This window comes from Haliotis cracherodii, unplaced genomic scaffold (genome assembly GCF_022045235.1).
Source record: "Haliotis cracherodii isolate W230 unplaced genomic scaffold, xgHalCrac1.p SCAF_3, whole genome shotgun sequence".
Classification (NCBI taxonomy): Eukaryota; Metazoa; Mollusca; class Gastropoda; order Lepetellida; family Haliotidae; genus Haliotis; species Haliotis cracherodii.
Genome location: NW_027266286.1, coordinates 68395724 through 68415759, shown reverse-complemented (window position 1 = coordinate 68415759; position 20036 = coordinate 68395724). Strand labels below are relative to the sequence as shown.

At 40.9% G+C, this 20036-nt stretch overlaps 1 protein-coding gene across 1 annotated transcript; it reads right to left on the bottom strand.

Moving 5' to 3' along the window:
- Positions 1-1143: 1143 nt before the first annotated feature.
- LOC139474540 (uncharacterized) lies at positions 1144-19519 on the bottom strand. Its single transcript, XM_071257596.1, has 10 exons — positions 19244-19519; positions 12299-12648; positions 11616-11773; positions 10231-10322; positions 7201-7312; positions 5596-5693; positions 4542-4603; positions 3990-4067; positions 2887-2971; positions 1144-1756 (listed from the first exon to the last, which is right to left on the bottom strand). Exons 2-10 carry the CDS (start codon positions 12640-12642, stop codon positions 1547-1549), a joined length of 1239 nt encoding a protein of 412 aa, XP_071113697.1. The 5' UTR covers positions 12643-12648; positions 19244-19519; the 3' UTR covers positions 1144-1546.
- Between the last annotated feature and the right edge of the window lie 517 nt (positions 19520-20036).

The following is a 20036-nucleotide window of genomic DNA, read 5'->3' as shown; positions in this document are numbered from 1 at the left end:
ACGAGAAGCTTAGGATTATACTTCCTTGCCATAAGGTATCTAAAGATACGTAAATACATGTAACACAGACATAATTTCAAATGAAATTTCTACTTGGTAATAAATACATTTTACCCATGTAAACTGACTGACTGAGTATGGTTTTACGCCGCTTTTAGCAATATTCCAGCAATATCACGACGGGGGACACCAGAAATGGGCTTCACGCATTGTACCCATATCGGGAATCGAACCTGGGTCTTCGGCGTGACGAGTGAAGCTTTAACCACTGGGCTACCCAGCCCCTACCCATGTAAACCTTCATTCCTAATGTTAAACTTTCATCTTTAATTTCTCAGAAAAAAAATCCCACGTTCCTGTATCCTTATCAAAGTTTTGAAAGGGATGTTTTTTATGTGTTTATTCCCCCACTTATTATGTAATTATTATAATTTGTATATTTAGTGGTATGAGGATCTCTTTGTTCTTATCAAACGTCGAGTAGTATGAATGGAAGAGCGATGGTAATGCGGATGAGTTTAAATGAATACATCTTTAAAGCGCAAGAAGAGCATCAGTGAAGACAAATGTCGAGAGTGATAATGCTGATTTTTTTCAGACAACAAATATATTGATTAAACTTGCCATGATTTCATTCACCATAAATAACAGGCTTTGCCCTACTGATTGACTGATATCGTCGCAAACATTTATATGTGTGCTCGTTTCTATCTACATGACAAAATATGGAAAAATGTTATGCATTATTTTCTTCACTATATGGGAGATGAAAATAATATTGTAACAAATGTTATATTTGGGATAACAATTTCGCGTACTTCTTAGGTTGCGTCCTATCCGGGATTCGAACCCACACCGCCAGAATGTAACATTTGTTACATTGAACACTTTGTAAATGACATTGTGTGTTCATCACTTTCGGCCATGGGAGCCGTGCCAATTTACACTTGTCAGAGGGGTACTCAAAGTGCGTGATCCAGTTGTCGGACTTTCATTTTTGTGGAAGCCTCGGTGGCTGAGTGGGTTAGATCGCTGACTTTGTGTACTGGCGATTAGGTGCCTCACTCTGACAGTGTGGGTGCGAATCCCGGACGGGACTCCCCCCCCCCCCCCCCCCCCCCCCCCCCCCCAAAGGTACGAGAATCTGTACTTTATCCAGAAAGTGTTATCTCAAATATAACATTTGTTACATTTGACCACTTTCTAAAAGGCATCGTTTGAAAATGTTATTATTTTCATTTCACGTGATGCATTCCATGTTAAATGTTAAACTTCTGATATAATAGATGAGTTTATCTAAAACGAAAGAGAAACGCGAATCTTACTATGAGTTGAGCTTTTCCAAAGAAAAGAAAACAGGGTCAAGAGTAGCTCAAAGCAAATACTTGAAACAAGCTTCCTCAAACTTCTTTTGAAGTTCAACTACATGTACAGTATTATGAAATTATTGGGTGTTCTTTAAGTTCATTTGATTAGTATACATTGTATAATCTCAAGCATGGGAATATATGGTTCAGACCATGACGTCCATTTCTGTAGCATTCCTTCATTTCTTGTAGCCGTTGATGATCTGGTTGTATGGTAGGTCAGGACATACCCTGGAGCACCTTGTTGCGATCTCTTCGTCATCTTCTCCCGATATTTCTTCCGTTAAGAGGAAATTGTTGACTAGTTCTGGTAAACTAGAAAAGCTTCTATCGCGGAAAGTGAGATTCAAGTTGAATGGGTTGGAATTAATGGCGGCTGATGGATTTCCCTGGAATGAATGATGTTGGTCAAATTTTAGATTAATTTTGTTTATGTGCTGTTTTACGTCACAGCAAAGACCAAAACAGCCGCCTACCCGCGGCTTGCAAAATTTTGGTTGGGCCAAAGATTCTGAAAATGAACGTGGCGACTGAGGTTATGAAGGTGATTTTCGTATGTATACTTCTTAGTTGATCAAAATATAAACAAAATGTCTCCCGTGTCCGTAGAACAATACATCAAAATGAAAAAAATAAATGGATCGAGGCTGCGAGATCAGAGTTGTCTCCTTAAATATTTGATTCATGATTTGCAAATTGGGTTTCCATTATTCATACCTTCGCAGAATAGAATTTCTGTAAAAAAAACTGTTGCATATAAAAGCTTGTGAAATTTGGAGCTGTCAAAGTAACTTTAAATGCTAGCAATATGTTGCGATTTTTTCACACACTGCATCACAGTGAGAAGTTTCCTATCTATATCAAGAAGTCCTGTGTATGGTCGAGTCTGGACAAGACAAAATCAACTAAAGCTAGTGGTTAACATTATCAGCATCAGGGATACGATGACACATCCGACCAGCATATCCAGTTTAGTCCCTGATGACAAGCACTGGACTGCTGACGAACTGTTGTAACCTGATATGTCCACCGGGTCAATCAGAGTATCAGAGAGTGAGAATGGTTTTACGCCGCTTTTAGCAATATTCCAGCAATTGTACGGCGGAGAACACCAAACATTGGCTTTACAGATTGTACCCATGTGGGCAATCGAACCTGGATCTTTGGTCCGACGAACGAACCATGTAACTACGTATCTACATAAACCGACTAAATGGATCAATAGGAGGCGACTAACGGGATCAGATGATCAGACTTGCTGACTTGGTTGATGCATGTTATCGTATCCAAATTGCGTGGATCGATGCGCATGAAGTCAATCACTGGATTGTCTGGTCCAGACACGGTCACTTGCAGACCGCCGTCATATAGCTGGAATATTGCCGAGTGCGGAGTTAAAAAAACAAACAAGACATAATTCCATCTTCACACACAAATATTTGAAGCCTATGACATGATTATGATGACATGTAAAACCAGGCAGAAAAAGACCACACAACATCTTGTAGCCATTAGTTACCTCTATGAGAAAGTGAGAGATTGTGTCGTCCTTCATGACAAGAGATAGTGAAAAACTCCCCGATTCGCTTTCACTCCCGCTCATTCTGTAAGGTGATCAAACGGCATTTCATGTTAAAGCATCATCATTTAATCAAACGAGAGCCATTAACACAAAGTTATTGAAACATGCAATCAAACATTTTTGTTATGTTTAATAGGTGTGCACTTACAACCTGAGCCTAATTGGTCATAGTCGGAACAATGGTAGCAGGATATTGTTATGATATATGAATTAACACGGCTGGATGAGTGAGTGAGTGAGTGAGTTGGGTTTAACGCCGCTTTTAACAGTATTCCAGTTAATTCACGGCGTGTCAGCTTACTGTGGGAGGAAAGCCCCAAGTGATGCAGATCTGAGACGTTTACCACTTCGGTGAGACCACCGAGCACGGGTATGGTGCTGACAAACCTAGAAACATGATCGGGGTGGCCGGGATTCGAACACACAATCATAGGTTTCTGGCGTGCCCTAGGGACGCAACTCTGCACAGCGAATCGCGGCGCCTTAGACGACTGGGCCACCCCGGGCTGGATGAGAAAGCACTGTGACTGTTAACCTTCTATAAGTAGCGCCTGACAAGGCAGCTAGGGTTGTATACTTCCCGGGGAGTTGAGAACAAAAATCGGGTGCACACTAATCCACTGGTGCAGGTTATAATATTAGCGCCCCCCAAGGAGTTTAGAGCAATATAAGTACAGTAAACTACGTTTATAACGAACACGCTAACGAACTGTCGGATATTTGCTGTAGCTATGCTGCACATATGCTAATAACGAAATACGGTTATAACGAACTAAAATTAGTGGTCCCTTTGAGTTCGTTATATCCGTAGTTTACTGTACACACATTGTTATTACTATCTATATTAGTCAACAGACATTATATGTGGAAAATATATTGAGTACTCTGCGCTCCGAGACAACCGAAGTGTCGATATTGGAATCACTAGACGTTATCATCGGTGCCGAGACGATAATTTTACATTTATCAAATGTGTTCTGGGTATCATGAGTGTGTTCACCTTGCTCCTATCATTGGTGTATAATAATCTGATAGCTCACCGAATCAAGAACGTGCCAGGTGGTTTTCCTTTCAATTTGTTTTCTGCATCCTCTGTTTTTAGTTGCCCAGCGAACCAGCTGGAAGAGGGATGGAATTAGTCTTGGTATTGGCGTCACATGTGGTATTGGGACACTGCGACAATATGTTTTATCTAAGTCTGCTGAACTAGATTCTATAGGTCGTAAGTGGCATAGGAATGATGACAATTATATAAATGGATCACTGAAAACACATGATGACACCAGGTGTTCTTGATAATGACCGCCTCCTATGTCTGGTGGATAGAGCGTAAATCCGCACAGCGGATCCGGACCGCGTCATACCAAAAGATGGCACTTGTTGTCACCATTCATGGCGCTCGGCAAAAAGGGGATTCAAGAAGGACTGGTCGGCTTGGAGTATATTGTGTCTCAGTGCATGTACATGCACGTCACTACATACGTTCGTCAAACTACGTGACGTCAAACCCAATTTAATCTCACTTGTAATCTTGATAAACGACGTTATCTATGTACATCTCTAACCCTACATACAGACGTTGGTGTTCCTACCAACTCTTTTTCTTCTTGTCTCTAATATCTTTGATCAGTGAGTGTTGAACCAGGTCTTCCAGCTACAACACAAGAAACACATCATGAACAGTTGTAGTAAATTGCCAAGCAGAATAAGGCATATACTCAGCCCAAAATTGCAAACGTTATCAAAACGCGAAAAAAAACGTTACTTGGCTGAAAACAGCCGAAATACATTACCATCGAAAAAACATTTCCTGTTTGTTTCATTTTAAGACACCATCAGACATAGGTGTATACTATCTTTTTCCCGTCAGTTTATATTAGTTATGTTCATCAATGGTAGTTTTACGTTGGGTAGTTTACGCTGTGTTAGGAGGTACCATGTTTTCGTTCCTCTAATACTGGTATAGATATTGAGCGGTTTTACGCCGTTTTCAGCACATCTTCCCCAGGCAAGGGCGTTCACTGATTAAAGAAGTGCAGTGTCCACCCTTTTCGAACTACGCTGGAATTTCCAGGCTCGATCGTAGCGGCACCAGTGGCTATTACGAGTTATGCACCTTCTAAGTCCCTCCAACTGACCAATCAGATTCCACCTCTCGTATTACTTGCATTTGCTTCAAACAAATTGGCGGTACCCTGTCAAGACGATCTGATCGATAAACAAGACCTATATTATAATAAAACGGGTCTTACCTCGTAAAATGCATCAAATCACTTGATGAAAAACATAAAAAGATTTACAAAAAGGCTGTCGACACCCAGTCGACCGAAATCTGCACGTTGATTGGACTATGCACAGACTCCGGAATTCCAGCCTAGTTCGGCAAGGGTGGAACCGGACATTTATAGTTAGTTGACGCCCTTGCCTCGGAAACATTCCAGCAATATCATGGGAATTGGCTTCAAAATGTGCTCAAGTGGGGAATCGAACCCGGACATTTGATGTGACCAGAGAACGCTTGAAGGCGTCGTCACCGCTTCTAATTTAGCATAGAGGTTGGAAACATGATGAATGTCAAACCTCATCTCAAATTGAGAGTGAAAGTTCTCTCGTATCATCCAACATAGGACAACACCAAGCTGATACCTGTTTCAGGACCACGCATCTGTCGTCTTCGGCTCTGAAGGGTCCGATGAATTTGATCACCGTCAGAAACGCTTGGATGTTCACCTTATCAAGAGATTCTGAAATAAACATTCATCTGAAATATGAGACTTGATTATTTATGCGTCGGGTCATCATTGACATACATGGGGCACTGGGAACCTATTTAGTCTTGTAACTCCCATGAGATGGCATACATGGGGCACTGAAATCCTATTCTGCCCTGGAGTTCCCATGAGATGACATACAAGGGGCACTGAGAATCTCTTCTGCCCTGGAATTCCCATGAGATGACATACAAGGGGCACTGAGAACCTATTCTACTCTGGAATTCCCATGAGATGACATACATGGGGTACTGAGAACGTATTCTGCCCTGGAATTCCCATGAGATGACATACATGGGGTACTGAGAACGTATTCTGCCCTGGAATTCCCATGAGATGGCATACATGGGGTAGTGAGAACCTATTCTGCTCTGGAATTCCCATGAGATGACATACATGGGGCACTGAGAACCTATTCTGCCCTGGAATTCCCATGAGATGGCATACATGGGGCACTGAAAACCTATTCTGCTCTGGAATTCCCATGAGATGACATACATGGGGTACTGAGAACGTATTCTGCTCTGGAATTCCCATGAGATGACATACATGTGGTAGTGAGAACCTATTCTGCTCGGGAATTCCCATGAGATGACATTCATGGGGTAGTGAGAACTTATTCTGCTCTAGAATTCCCATGAGATGACATACATGGGGTAGTGAGAACTTATTCTGCTCTAGAATTCCCATGAGATGACATACATGAGGCACTGAAAACCCCACGGGAAGACATGCTGTAGCGGAACACATCTGCCCCGAAATCTACACAATGTATAAGGTAGCTCTGTGGCTCACCTGATTTTCTTTTCTTTTATTATTAAAGATCAAATTGAATTATCATTTATTTTAAATAAAAATATTACAGACAGAAAAGGATCAGCACACAAATATGAAACTATATGTGATATAACAATCACAAAGGACAATTTTAACATGTCGTCAATGTCGAAACAGTGATTAAATCACATGCATGAAGTCTTTGGTCATACGCAAAACAAGTTCAGGTTCCGAATTAACGAGATATCGAAGATACAGCATCACCACTTCACTGACGTATTACGACAAAGATCATATCATGGTTCATAATCCAGCTACGGAAGAACTCGTCCAAAACATTTCTTCATATGAAATGTCACAGTGATCAACACGTATATACTGGAAAATATATGCCGCCGTAGCAGTCGAAGTATCTAGAGCCTTGTGGCGTGTGAGGAGGGACTGAAATGTCAGACGACGTGAGTTAATGATAGCATTTCACACACGTTTATCGGGATACAAGCTACTACCATGGCTATTGACTATTGAGGCCCAGTGGTTTAGGCGAATTCCGGCTGCTTGTCTTGGATCGAACAGCAAATTGTCCCGATGGAAGTGTTAAACGTTAAACGACTATAATTTAACTGAACAATGCTCAAAGCAGCTTTTAACCCAACTCTCTTACTCACTCACTCACTCACTCACCACTCACTCACTCACTCACCACTCACTCCCAACAGAGACTTCATGAAAGGCATAACCCGGGCCTTCCCCCCTCTCAGCACTGGGTCTTGGGGAAATGTTGCTTTCAGTTTTTCATAGAAGTCTGTCCAAACCTGAAACAGATATCACCTGATATGAACGAATAAACGTATGGTAATGTTTCACGGAAGCCTGTTAATCGTTGCCCTCGTTTGGGTATATAAATTAACGAGAAATATTGTTTTCATTGATGAAACTTTACAATACTGAAAAAAAATGAGAGGAATTTTAGTATCGCCCATAAAAAATGAAACAATTTAGCTCGTTCACAACAAACACATGAAATACCCTTTCACAACAAACACATAACATGCCATTTCTCAACAACAACATAACATACCCTTTCACAACAACCACACAACACACCCTTTCACAACAACCACACAACACACCCTTTCACAGCAAACACATAACACACCCTTTCACAGCAAACACATAACACACCCTTTCGAAACAAACACATAACACACCCTTTCAGAACAAACACATAGCACACCCTTTCACAACAAAATCATAACACACCCTTTCACAGCAACCACACAACACATCCTTTCACAGCAAACACATAACACACCCTTTCACAGCAAACACATAACACACCCTTTCGAAACAAACACATAACACACCCTTTCAGAACAAACACATAGCACACCCTTTCGAAACAAACACATAACACACCCTTTCACAACAAACACATAACACACCCTTTCAGAACAAACACATAGCACACCCTTTCGAAACAAACACATAACACACCCTTTCGAAACAAACACACAACACACCCTTTCACAACAAACACATAACACACCCTTTCGAAACAAACACATAACACACCCTTTCACAGCAAACACATAACACACCCTTTCACAGCAAACACATAACACACCCTTTCGAAACAAACACATAACACATCCTTTCACAGCAAACACATAACACACCCTTTCACAGCAAACACATAACACACCCTTTCAGAACAAACACATAACACACCCTTTCACAACAAACACATAACACACCCTTTCACAACAAACACATAACACACCCTTTCGAAACAAACACATAACACATCCTTTCACAGCAAACACATAACACACCCTTTCACAGCAAACACATAACACACCCTTTCACAGCAAACACATAACACACCCTTTCAGAACAAACACATAACACACCCTTTCGAAACAAACACATAACACACCCTTTCACAACAAACACATAACACACCCTTTCGAAACAAACACATAACACACCCTTTCAGAACAAACACATAACACACCCGTTCACAACAAACACATAACACACCCTTTCAGAACAAACACATAACACACCCTTTCACAGCAAACACATAACACACCCTTTCACAGCAAACACATAACACACCCTTTCACAGCAAACACATAACACACCCTTTCAGAACAAACACATAACACACCCTTTCGAAACAAACACATAACACACCCTTTCACAACAAACACATAACACATCCTTTCAGAACAAACACATAACACACCCTTTCGAAACAAACACATAACACACCCTTTCGAAACAAACACATAACACACCCTTTCACAACAAACACATAACACACCCTTTCGAAACAAACACATAACACACCCTTTCACAACAACCACACAACACACCCTTTCACAACAAACACATAACACACCCTTTCACAGCAAACACATAACACACCCTTTCGAAACAAACACATAACACACCCTTTCACAGCAAACACATAACACACCCTTTCACAGCAAACACATAACACACCCTTTCGAAACAAACACATAGCAGAGCCTTTCACAACAAACACATAACACACCCTTTCACAACAAACACATAACACACCCTTTCGAAACAAACACATAACACACCCTTTCGAAACAAACACATAACACATCCTTTCGAAACAAACACATAACACACCCTTTCGAAACAAACACATAACACATCCTTTCGAAACAAACACATAACACACCCTTTCACAACAAACACATAACACACCCTTTCGAAACAAACACATAACACATCCTTTCTCAACAAACACATAACATACCCTTTCAGAACAAACACATAGCAGAGCCTTTCACAACAACCACTTGACATACCCTTTCAAAACAAACACATATTACATCCTTTCACAACAACCACTTGACATACCCTTTCACAACAACCACATGACATACCCTTTCACAACAACCACATGACATACCCTTTCACAACAAACACATGACATACCCTTTCACAACAACCACATGACATACCCTTTCACAACAACCACGTGACATACCCTTTCACAACAACCACATGCCATACCCTATCACATGAACCACATGACATACCCTTTCACAACAACCACATGACATACCCTTTCACAACAACCACATGACATACCCTTTCACAACAACCACATAACACATCCTTTCACAACAACCACATGACATACCCTATCACAACAACCACATGACACACCCTTTCACAACAACCACATGACATACCCTTTCACAAGAACCACATAACACATCCTTTCACAACAACCACATGACATACCCTTTCACAAGAACCACATGACATACCCTTTCACAACAACCACTTGGCATACCCTTTCACAACAAACACATGACATACCCTATCACAAGAACCACATGACATACCCTTTCACAAGAACCACATGACATACCCTTTCACAACAACCACATAACACATCCTTTCACAACAACCACATGACATACCCTTTCACAACAACCACATGACATACCCTTTCACAGCAACCACATGACATACCCTTTCACAACAACCACTTGGCATACCCTTTCACAACAAACACATGACATACCCTATCACAAGAACCACATGACATACCCTTTCACAAGAACCACATGACATACCCTTTCACAACAACCACATGACATACCCTTTCACAACAACCACATGACATACCCTTTCACAACAACCACATGACATACCCTTTCACAACAACCACTTGACATACCCTTTCACAACAGGTGTCGCTTCTGATGGTGTACCAGAAGTCCCTGCTGTCGCTGCACAGAAACAGCCTGTCGGCAACTCGGCACTTGTCACCTGGAAAACAGAGTAGGGGTTGTTGTACTAACAGGAACTCAATACAACCCTGCAAACATCATGAACTGCAAAACCAAAGATAGCACTGACTGATACCATGACAAAACCTATGACAGTTGGTATAACCTTAACATGCAGCAGTATTTGTCACACGTTATAGTGATGTGACATTATGGGTGTTTACAGCTGGGTTCAGCCACACGCCTTTAATGAAGTTGATATGATACTATAAAGTGGTTCATCGGAGAACATTGTTAATAAGAATATCAAAACACAAATTCCGTCTAGAGTTTCGTATTATTTATGCAGACATCACACAGATTCAGATTTAATTGGTTCTGGAGAAATAGGAAAGAACAGATAAGGAGCCAACCCAAACCAAACGGAAAAGGGCAATCTACATTCGGGCAGGAACTTTAAATCAGTCCTCTGTAAGAAAGTTTATAGTTAACGTCATCGAGCGATTCCACAATAACGTCCATTGTATATGTAACATACCCGTATTATGCTGTATTATATAACGCACGTTATTGTGTTAATATAACATATAAACTGACGTCCAAACGAAACGATACCAAGACGTTGAGAGACGATTGAAGCAAAGCGAAAACATGTTGGAAGTCAAAACATTTAATAAGAGTGGCGTTCGAGCATCATGTGAACAACATTTCACTCCACATAACCAGAAACGTTAACAATGACACAAAGATACAGGGGGTCAAATGAGATTATTCACATTGTCAATGTCAAACAGATGTGTAGCAACAAACATGTGAGTCACGGCAAAGTCATAAATCACCGGTTTAATATTGAGTGTGTCCATCAATGCATGCCTCAATACGTCGCCGCTGCGATGACGTCAAACGCCTGATGACGTTAGCGAGAATCCGTTGGCATGTCTCGAGCTGTCGGAGTTTTCGAATGATCTGTGTCGGGAATGTTCAGTGTGAATGATCTGATCGTGCAGCCGTAATTCATTCATAAACAAACACTCTCATTAAAAGGAGCTGGGTCCGGGGTAGAATAGGTATTCAGCAACCCACGTTTACCGTAAAAGGCGACTACAGTGTATGCTTGTCGTAAAAGGCGACTAACGGGATCGGGTGGTCAGACTCGCTGACTTGCTTGATGCATGTCATCGCATCCCGGTTGCGTGGATCTATGATAATGATCTGGTCAAGACTCAATTATTTACAAACCGCCGTCACATAACGGGAATATTGCTGAGTGTGGCATTAAACAACAAAGAAACAAAGACCTAATGACATAAACGAAATTGAAGTCCCTGCTTACATGATCTGGGCAGGCTGGAGGACAATGAGGACACACTCAAGGAACTGCTGCAGCTTCTGGGCCTCTCATTCACACACAGCTCGCTGGCGGCCTGTTGGAGGTATTCCGTCTCCGTGCTGTCGGAACTCTGCAGAGGGGTCCTCTTCCCGCCCTGGGCCCTGTAACAGCGGTACATACTAGATGTATACCACACTGGTAATTAATCAGTTTGTAGTCAGGAAGAGGAAATGCCTTCAGACAGCTTAAAAATGCATTGAAAATATCATACTCACACACTCACTCAACCACCAACACACCCACTCACTCACTCACACTTTCATTGTCTTCAAAGCTCCAACACTCACTCTCGTCACGATATGGCTGAAATACTGCCGATGTGACGTAAAATATTAACTCATTCACTCACTCAAAGCTCCAAACTGGAGTTTAGGGTTAACTTGCACAAAGCGATCTTACAGCGATTGTAACTCCTATACTTTAACATAGACTTAGGTAGTCCTTGCGCTGAAGCCGCTTTGTGCAAGTTGGCCCTGTAACAGAGACTAATGATAAGATCAGCTTTTCTTGGGTCTCGTTCTACGAAGCTATCTTAGCGCTACGACTGTCGTAAGTCTACGTAAAATTATAAGGTAACGATTACTTTGACGCTTTGTGGAACAGACCCTGGTAAGAAGAATATTTACGCGTTCGGGTTGTGTAGTGCAACCTCGCTGAACACCCCATCAGGCCGTGCATACTGATGGTCCCCATATCCTTCCGCTCCCAGCCGGCCTTGCTCAGTTGTTACTTCCGGCGACTCCCCATCAGCGTCCAGCCCCGACCACCCAGAAGCAACTTCCTTGGGCACTGTGGCGTCTGTGCCATTAGCAGTAGGGGTGGGGACCTGGACTGGGGGGTCTGATATAGTGCTGAAATCCCCAAAATTGGGCAACGGCTGATTCTGTTCTAAACTTGTGTGTGTCTGACTGGATTGTTCTTTTGTTCCTTTCTGTTCTTTGTCCTGGGCACAGTCAGTGCTGCTAGCCATCTAGACCTGTAAAATAGTGTGAAACATTTACTCAGTGCCCATCAGCTGGAAATTGAGCGAGGAAGATATATCAACCAGCCAAGTTTGTCTGTTTGTTGTTTAACGCCACACTCAGCACTATTCCAGCTGTATGACGGTAATCCAGTGATTGACATCATGAACATCAATCTTCGCAGATGGCATACGATGACACGCATCAGCTAAGTCTTGGTTGATGCATCTCATCGTGTGTGTGTGTGTGTGTTTGTGTGTGTGTGTTGTTGTTTTTTGTGTGTGTGTTTTTTTTTGTGTGTGTGTGTGTGTGTGTGTGTGTGTGTGTGTGTGTGTGTGTGTGTGTGTGTGTGTGTGTGTGTGTGTGTGTGTGTGTGTGTTGTTTAACGCTGCACTCAGCAATATTCCAGCTATATGACGGCGGTCTGTAAATAATCGAGACAATTCAGTGATTGACATCATGAGCATCGATCCACGCAATTGGGATACGATGACACGCATCAACCAAGTCAGCGAGAAGGACCACCCGATCCCGTTAGTCGCCTCTTAGAACAAGCATGGTCGCCTTTTACGGCAAACATGGGTTGCGTGAGCCTGCTTCATGATAGTTCATGAAAAATTGACAACGCATGCCAATACAACCCTGTGTAATTAGTGCTGATTGAATGTGCGACCGGAGATCAACATGCATCTTAGAGAAGATAAGAAAGATTACATCTGATAAGTTCTGGTTCCAAATGCAGACCTTAGGTAATCTCGCCCGAGCATATTTGATATCGAACATATCAACACTCATATCAAATATATCAATACTTATATCAACTACATCAACACATATCCATTTTATCAACACTTATATAAAATACATCATCACTTATATCAAAAACATTAACACTTATATCAAATACATCAACACATATAAAATACATCAACACTTATATCAAATACATTGACACTCACATAAAATTTATCAAAACATATCAAATACAATAACATTCATATCAAATACATCAACACTTATATCAAATACATCAACACTTATATCAAATATATCAACACTTATATCAAATACATCAACACTTATATCAAATACATCAACACAAGTCGATAAAAGTTGGAAACTCTAAGGTTAGCCCAGCAATTTTAAACTTTTATCGACGAGTGTTGATATATTTGATATCGATAAATGTTTAAAACTCCTCGGCAAGGATACGAGGTTGAGGTTATGTTCATTGTCCAAGATCATTATTCCAACTCTTCTCCCCGGATATGCTTTTGATCTCACCCAAGCATATCTCCCGCGGAAGCCCAGTTTTTGATGATAACGTACTTTATCATATACCAGCCAACATAAAGACGGCCATATCTCAGGGGGTGTAATAACCCGTATCACACCCCCAACATGGATGATAAAGCTTTTCAATGGGCGATCGCTATCAGCCCGGGCGGTAAGAAATTAGAGTTACGTCCCTTAGTGCGTCGTCTGCTCGGCCAGCTTTCCCGTGACGCTGTCTTCCGAACAAGGTGAAAATGTATTGCATTTAGTTGCAAATAGATACATTTTACAATTTGATATTATGGTATATGATAAAAGGTTATTATATGCCAGTTTTCATTTCATATCTCATATCAACCTTCGACCCCCACATCAGGCCGAGGGCCGAAGGCTAATTAATCTGTCCTACAGACCCTGATACAAATATATCAAATACAGCCCATGCAAGTCTATAATGTTTGGCAAGTCTAGATTACTGCAGTATCTGAAAATGAAGAGAGTCTCTGGGCTCCTTTCTATTATATTTTTTATTAAGATAATTTAACAATTGTTTTTGTTTTGTTTTGTTTTTTCTGTACGTTTTGTTCATTTCAGAGACTAGATGTGAGTCTAGCCGAAGGCCAGGGGCCATACGGGGGTCGGGGCTTGATATGGGGTATGATATGAAAAATGTCATATAATAACCTCTAAGTATTGCTTCTTCCTCTCCCGGAGTTTAAAAGGACCAGGCATCTTCACTGGTCCATAAACTATAGATATACTAGGCTACTCCAACGAAGTTAACGACCGTCCGATTCTTTCATATTATTATAGACAATCTGTCATCTCATGTCCTGGCAGATTCACTATAGTAATATGAAAGAATCAGATGGTGTCATGTCATGACAGATTAGCGATAGTAATATTAAAGAATCAGGTGATCCTTTACTTCTCCTGAGTAACATATATGGTTTCTAAACGAGGATGATTCATTTTTGGTTAAGCTGTACCCGTCCATAAGAGAAAATACCATATCTTTCCCGCTGTTGTATTCCTCGTGGGTGCGTCTGTGCAAGAGATTCTAGGAACATATTTGTCATGACGCATGGACGGATACAGCTTTTTTTAAAAAGGGGGGTGCACAATTAAGATCTATTTATTGTCTTTGGTGGTAATTTATACAGAAATAAAGGTTTTTTTCGAAATAAAAAGGTGGGGTGCGCACCCCTCACCCCGCAACCCCCTCTGTATCCGCCCATGTGACGTATGGGGTGTATTCATGTGTCGGTTTCATCATATTATCATTTAATGAATGCTGTCATAATCCAATATGAAGTAATCTTAAACGTTTCCCAATGGAAATATTGAAAGCGTTCGGTTTTACAAGGAGCTCAAACGACGAGAGCAATACCGTACTTACCTTGGCTATCTAGTTCAGTAATGGATTCAAATTCAAACGACGCTTAACAATGTGCACACCTTCCGCGAGGGTAGAACAGGACCACAGGTATTCCTGTGTCCAAACTAAAGAAGATCTGCACCCTGTTCCACAAAGCGATCGTAGCGCTAAGATGATCGTAACTCCCATACTTTAACATAGACTTACGACCGTCGTAACGCTGCAATCGCTTTGTGGAACGGGGCCCTGGAGGTTTAACATTGTGCGACATGGCAAATCGTGTGTCATCCTCCTTATGATCGTTGCTCATTCCAACACTCGTTTGTCTGGTTTGGTTTGTCTGACCCAGACTCGATAATTACCTGATACAGATGAAATATTTGTTAGTCCGGAGTAAACAACATTCATCATTTACTCCTAAAATAAATATCAACACATCGTACGAGAGATGAGTTGCACTATAAACTACTTAACGACGCAACATTTCCTGTGTGAACTACATCGTAAAAAATGCAACATTCTTCAAGTACACTCTCGTGGGATACGGACACCATGACAAGAAGAACTCTTCGAAAGCAGCACTCTCGTAATGCTAATCACACACGGGTAAATAGTATAAATCTTAGAACATTCCGAAAAGACGTCCCACGTAGTGAAACACGTGACAAGTATTACTCTTGTTCACGATTAATTACTTCAGTTACTGGCGGAAACTCCTGAAAATGAATTCATCGAGATACCCTAAGAAATGTTACAATATGATGATGTTATACGATACGAATGGAAATACTAATTGGGTAATTTATACGAAAAAAATGTTAGTCAATAGTGGTTTGGGAAATGTTTGGTATGATCAATTTGTACAATCCGAAAGTGTTAAAAGATATTTATCTGCAATCGTAGTCATTTTCGTTGACATTATCGAATATATTGTTTTATATTATAGAATGTTGAAAACTCATATATACACTGAACAGTATTTGTTTTCTGTAAATATAAAAAAATACCCTATTCATTGGCAAGATTTCGATATTCATCCCATGATTTATGCATCGAGAGTGGGAGATACACACAAACTCCAAGGTCAGAAAGATTATGTAAAATGTGTAATAGCCAAGATATAGAGGATGAATATCACTTTTTACTTGTATGTCCATTGTACACCACTGTGAGAAAAAAATCTTTAACGATTCAAATATTGTGAAGTTCCGACAACTGTTAAACAGTCTAGATAAATTAATAATACAAACTTAGCCATGTACATATTCCATGCGCTGTTATATAGAACCAAATCTGTAAATAATAGTTAAAACTGTGTGCAACATCTCTGTCACATGTACTATAGGCCTGGGGCCTCTTAAGTACTTGAATAAAGATCGATTGATTGATTAATTACTTACATTATTGACTGGTTCGCAAAAATGGTTACAAAATACAGAGTTTATCAAATAACCCTCCACAGATATATAAATAAAGTTCTTCGCAACCTGTTGCAAATAGTGGACTCCACTAAGTCATTTCTTGGAAATCAATATGAACTCTCCCATTGGAGGGGTGACATCTTGTAGAAATAGTGACACAAAGTTCTGAACTTATCTATTTCTACACAAACTGGATTTAATAAAAGGATTATTTTAGTAATTTTTAAGTTGTACTCATGTATCGGAATTTGAAATAACTCCCCACTATCAGAACAGTAATACAGTCAGAATGACTTTCTCTTCACCCCGAAACTACGACATGCTTTGACCTACTTCCGTTACTCTTCACAGACATAATTATTCAATGTGACAGTGATATTTACAAATTTGCATGACCCCTGAGGACAATCCGGATCTGGTGGAAATAAGAAATAAATAACCATGAAGTTAGACTCCAGATTCGTGTCATGCTAGAATTGGGATTTAACCTGCTGTGTTTCCAGATTTGGGGTCGTATCACTGTAGATTCGATACTGGTCCTGTTATTTTCAATTTGGATATATGATTGGTTTCGTCAGGTTGGACGTCTGGTATTTTGTCACCTCACTGCGAGTGCTAACGTCCATCAAATGTTGTCGACATCGCCGCGGACTGAATTGCGGGTGCTCTTGTGTACTTACAACTCCCCACCTCAAAACCAAACCTTCCTCTGAAACATCTACTGAATCACACATCTACCAAATCCCCCTCCGAAATAGGCTCGTAGTGAGTCGCTACGTTCAACCCTCATTTTAAAAAAGATAATCGTTCAATTAAATAACTGAATAAATCTAATAAAAGACATCGTTCCCACTAACAAACTCTTGGTCCTGCAACATCTTGGTTGACGTATGGTCATGTATATTGGTCGCGAAAAGGTGTCATAAATAAAGGGTTGTTTTAACACTTTGCTGTTGGTTCGTTTTATAAACGTTATCAGTTGTATGCAAACGCTATGCAATGTCTTCAAGTGTTGTCATCTCCTCATCACACCAGTCAGGGATAAGGCCAAGGAGATCTAAATCATCGCCAAAAACATAACATTATGATAATGTTCCGATAACGAATGTATGCAGTTCTGATGGGTTATCGACAGCCATTTTTAATGGATCGATATCCAGGCTATTGGAGTATTCACACACACAGTTTCTGTGTGAAAAGGTTTAATTTAGCGGATCGTGTGGTAAGGTTCGCTGACCTGGTTGATGCATGTCATCGTATCCCAACTGCGTGGATCGATGCTCGTGATGTCAATCACTGGAATGACTGGTCCTGACTCAATTATTTACAGACATATAGCCGGAATATTGCTAAATGCGGCTTAAACAAAACACACACATACACACGACAATGAGATGTGGTTGTCTACTATTCACATTCCTGGTGTCTAGAAGCTGATGCTTCGTAAGAAGACATAGACATGATGATCCAGAGTGGATGTTGAAAGGATATGATTTCAGATTAAGAGTACATTTCTTGAACCTACAATGAATTATTTGCATCAAGGTTAAACCATCAGGTTCTATGCTATGTTGCCTGGCAACTACACCCTTATGCTTTTGTAATACATGTAGATGCTTTCTCCATGACTTTGAATGCATTGAAGCTGTATATCTTCTGTCGCTTCAGGATGATTGACAGAGTCCTGAACAAGATGAGACAAGACAAAATAACTAAAAAAAGTCGTCCAATTTACGGCGGCATGAAGGAACAAACAAACAAACATGGGCCGGTAGGACCACAGACATGCTACAAGTAGGTCCCCATGCAGCAACCTATGCTGGTCGTGAGAGGCGACCAAATGGATCCGTGTTCAGGCTCGGATGACTTGTTTGATTTGTGTGTCATCGTTCCCCAACTCGATCACTCTCAGGCCCCGGTAACAACAAACAACGCGCACTTGCTAAATAATTAAAACCCTTGGAGGATCAAGAGGATGTGGGGGGATGTCATTACTATGTCTGAGGCCCCCCGCACGCCCCTCCACCCACTTCCAAAATCCTACTAGATCCGCCTCTTTAAACAGGATATTGCAAAGCATATTTGGTATATTTGAAATGATTCGAGCTTCCTGATTCGAGCTCGTATCTATAGACAGTAATTGTGTTCTGGCAGTACCATGTGTCAACAGCGAGAATGTCCCCTCCGCATGCGTTTCCTAAACAATGGCTTGTAAAAGGAGAATGGGAGTGTTCAAGTATGACGCGTCTCATAGCTCCAACAATATGCGACCTATAAACTCAACGAGAACACAAGTTCTCACGTCGAAGTAAAATTACTTCAATTCAATATTGCACTGATGATAACGGGTGTAATAATCACAACAAGCGTCACATCAATGCATGAATAAATAACATGGTTGTCTGATGGCCTCCGCTTGACTAAAGATTTACTACGCCGTGCATTCGTGCCAGAACGTTGGACAGTTGAAACTTTGAAACGATACATACAACCCTAATACTACTACTACGCATGTATAATTTCATTTTCACCTACCTAATTGAGGTCAAAGTTCTCCCAATAGAGACACAACAATTACGTCTCGACCAGAGCCGATGATCTATATCTGCTGTCGCTCAGCCAATCACGCACAGTTCCTGGAAACGCGCTCTTTTGGGGAACTCCCGGATATGATTATATATAGTATCTGGGTTTTTCCGTATTTACTTTCAGAGAGAAGACCACCAGTGTGCCTGTTATTGAAACTCTGCCATTCTATACGTGTCCCCTCTTCACTGATTGCTGCAGAGAAGCGAGGTATGTATGACGACACATTATGTTGTTTGTTACTGCAACGTGGCATGTTCTATGCACGTGACCTGTGTCCCCCTTCACTGGCAAAGCTAGCGGCTGAACACACACACCTGTACACGTCACACCATGCTCTCTGACGTGATGATACTCTTAGCATGGGAATCTTTTCTGTTTCACTGATATTATCAGCACTGGATTCCACTCCTGGTTGTTTATGAAACATTTTCAAAGAAAGATAGACACACCGTATTTCCTCTAATAAGCGCGCCGGTATAATTTATTCTGTGAACAAGCTTGCAACCTTGGCAGGTAATGGAGGCCCGGTGGTGATTAGAGTCCCGGCGCTTAATATTTCAACTACGGTGTTGCAGCTGGAGTCACTAAAAAATTGACAAACAATTAAATTTTACATCTTCAATTTAACTATGTCTTAAGGGGTGTGTGATAGAATGTATTAGGAAGGTATGTGTAACAATGAGACTAATGATGAATGTATTTAATTGTACATGTATATTTTATTGACCTTAAGTGGCCA

What these genes read in the sequence shown, in the direction of transcription:
- LOC139474540 (XM_071257596.1), bottom strand. Translation starts at nt 12,642, where the DNA reads ATGGCTAGCAGCACTGACTGTGCCCAGGACAAAGAACAGAAAGGAACA. An exon ending in GCGACACCTGTTGTGAAAGG is followed by an intron (nt 7,313 to 10,230) that starts GTATGTCAAGTG and finishes TATCTGTTTCAG; the next exon opens with GTTTGGACAGACTTCTATGA. An exon ending in GTCTCTGTTGGGAGTGAGTG is followed by an intron (nt 5,694 to 7,200) that starts GTGAGTGAGTGA and finishes TGTTTATTTCAG; the next exon opens with AATCTCTTGATAAGGTGAAC.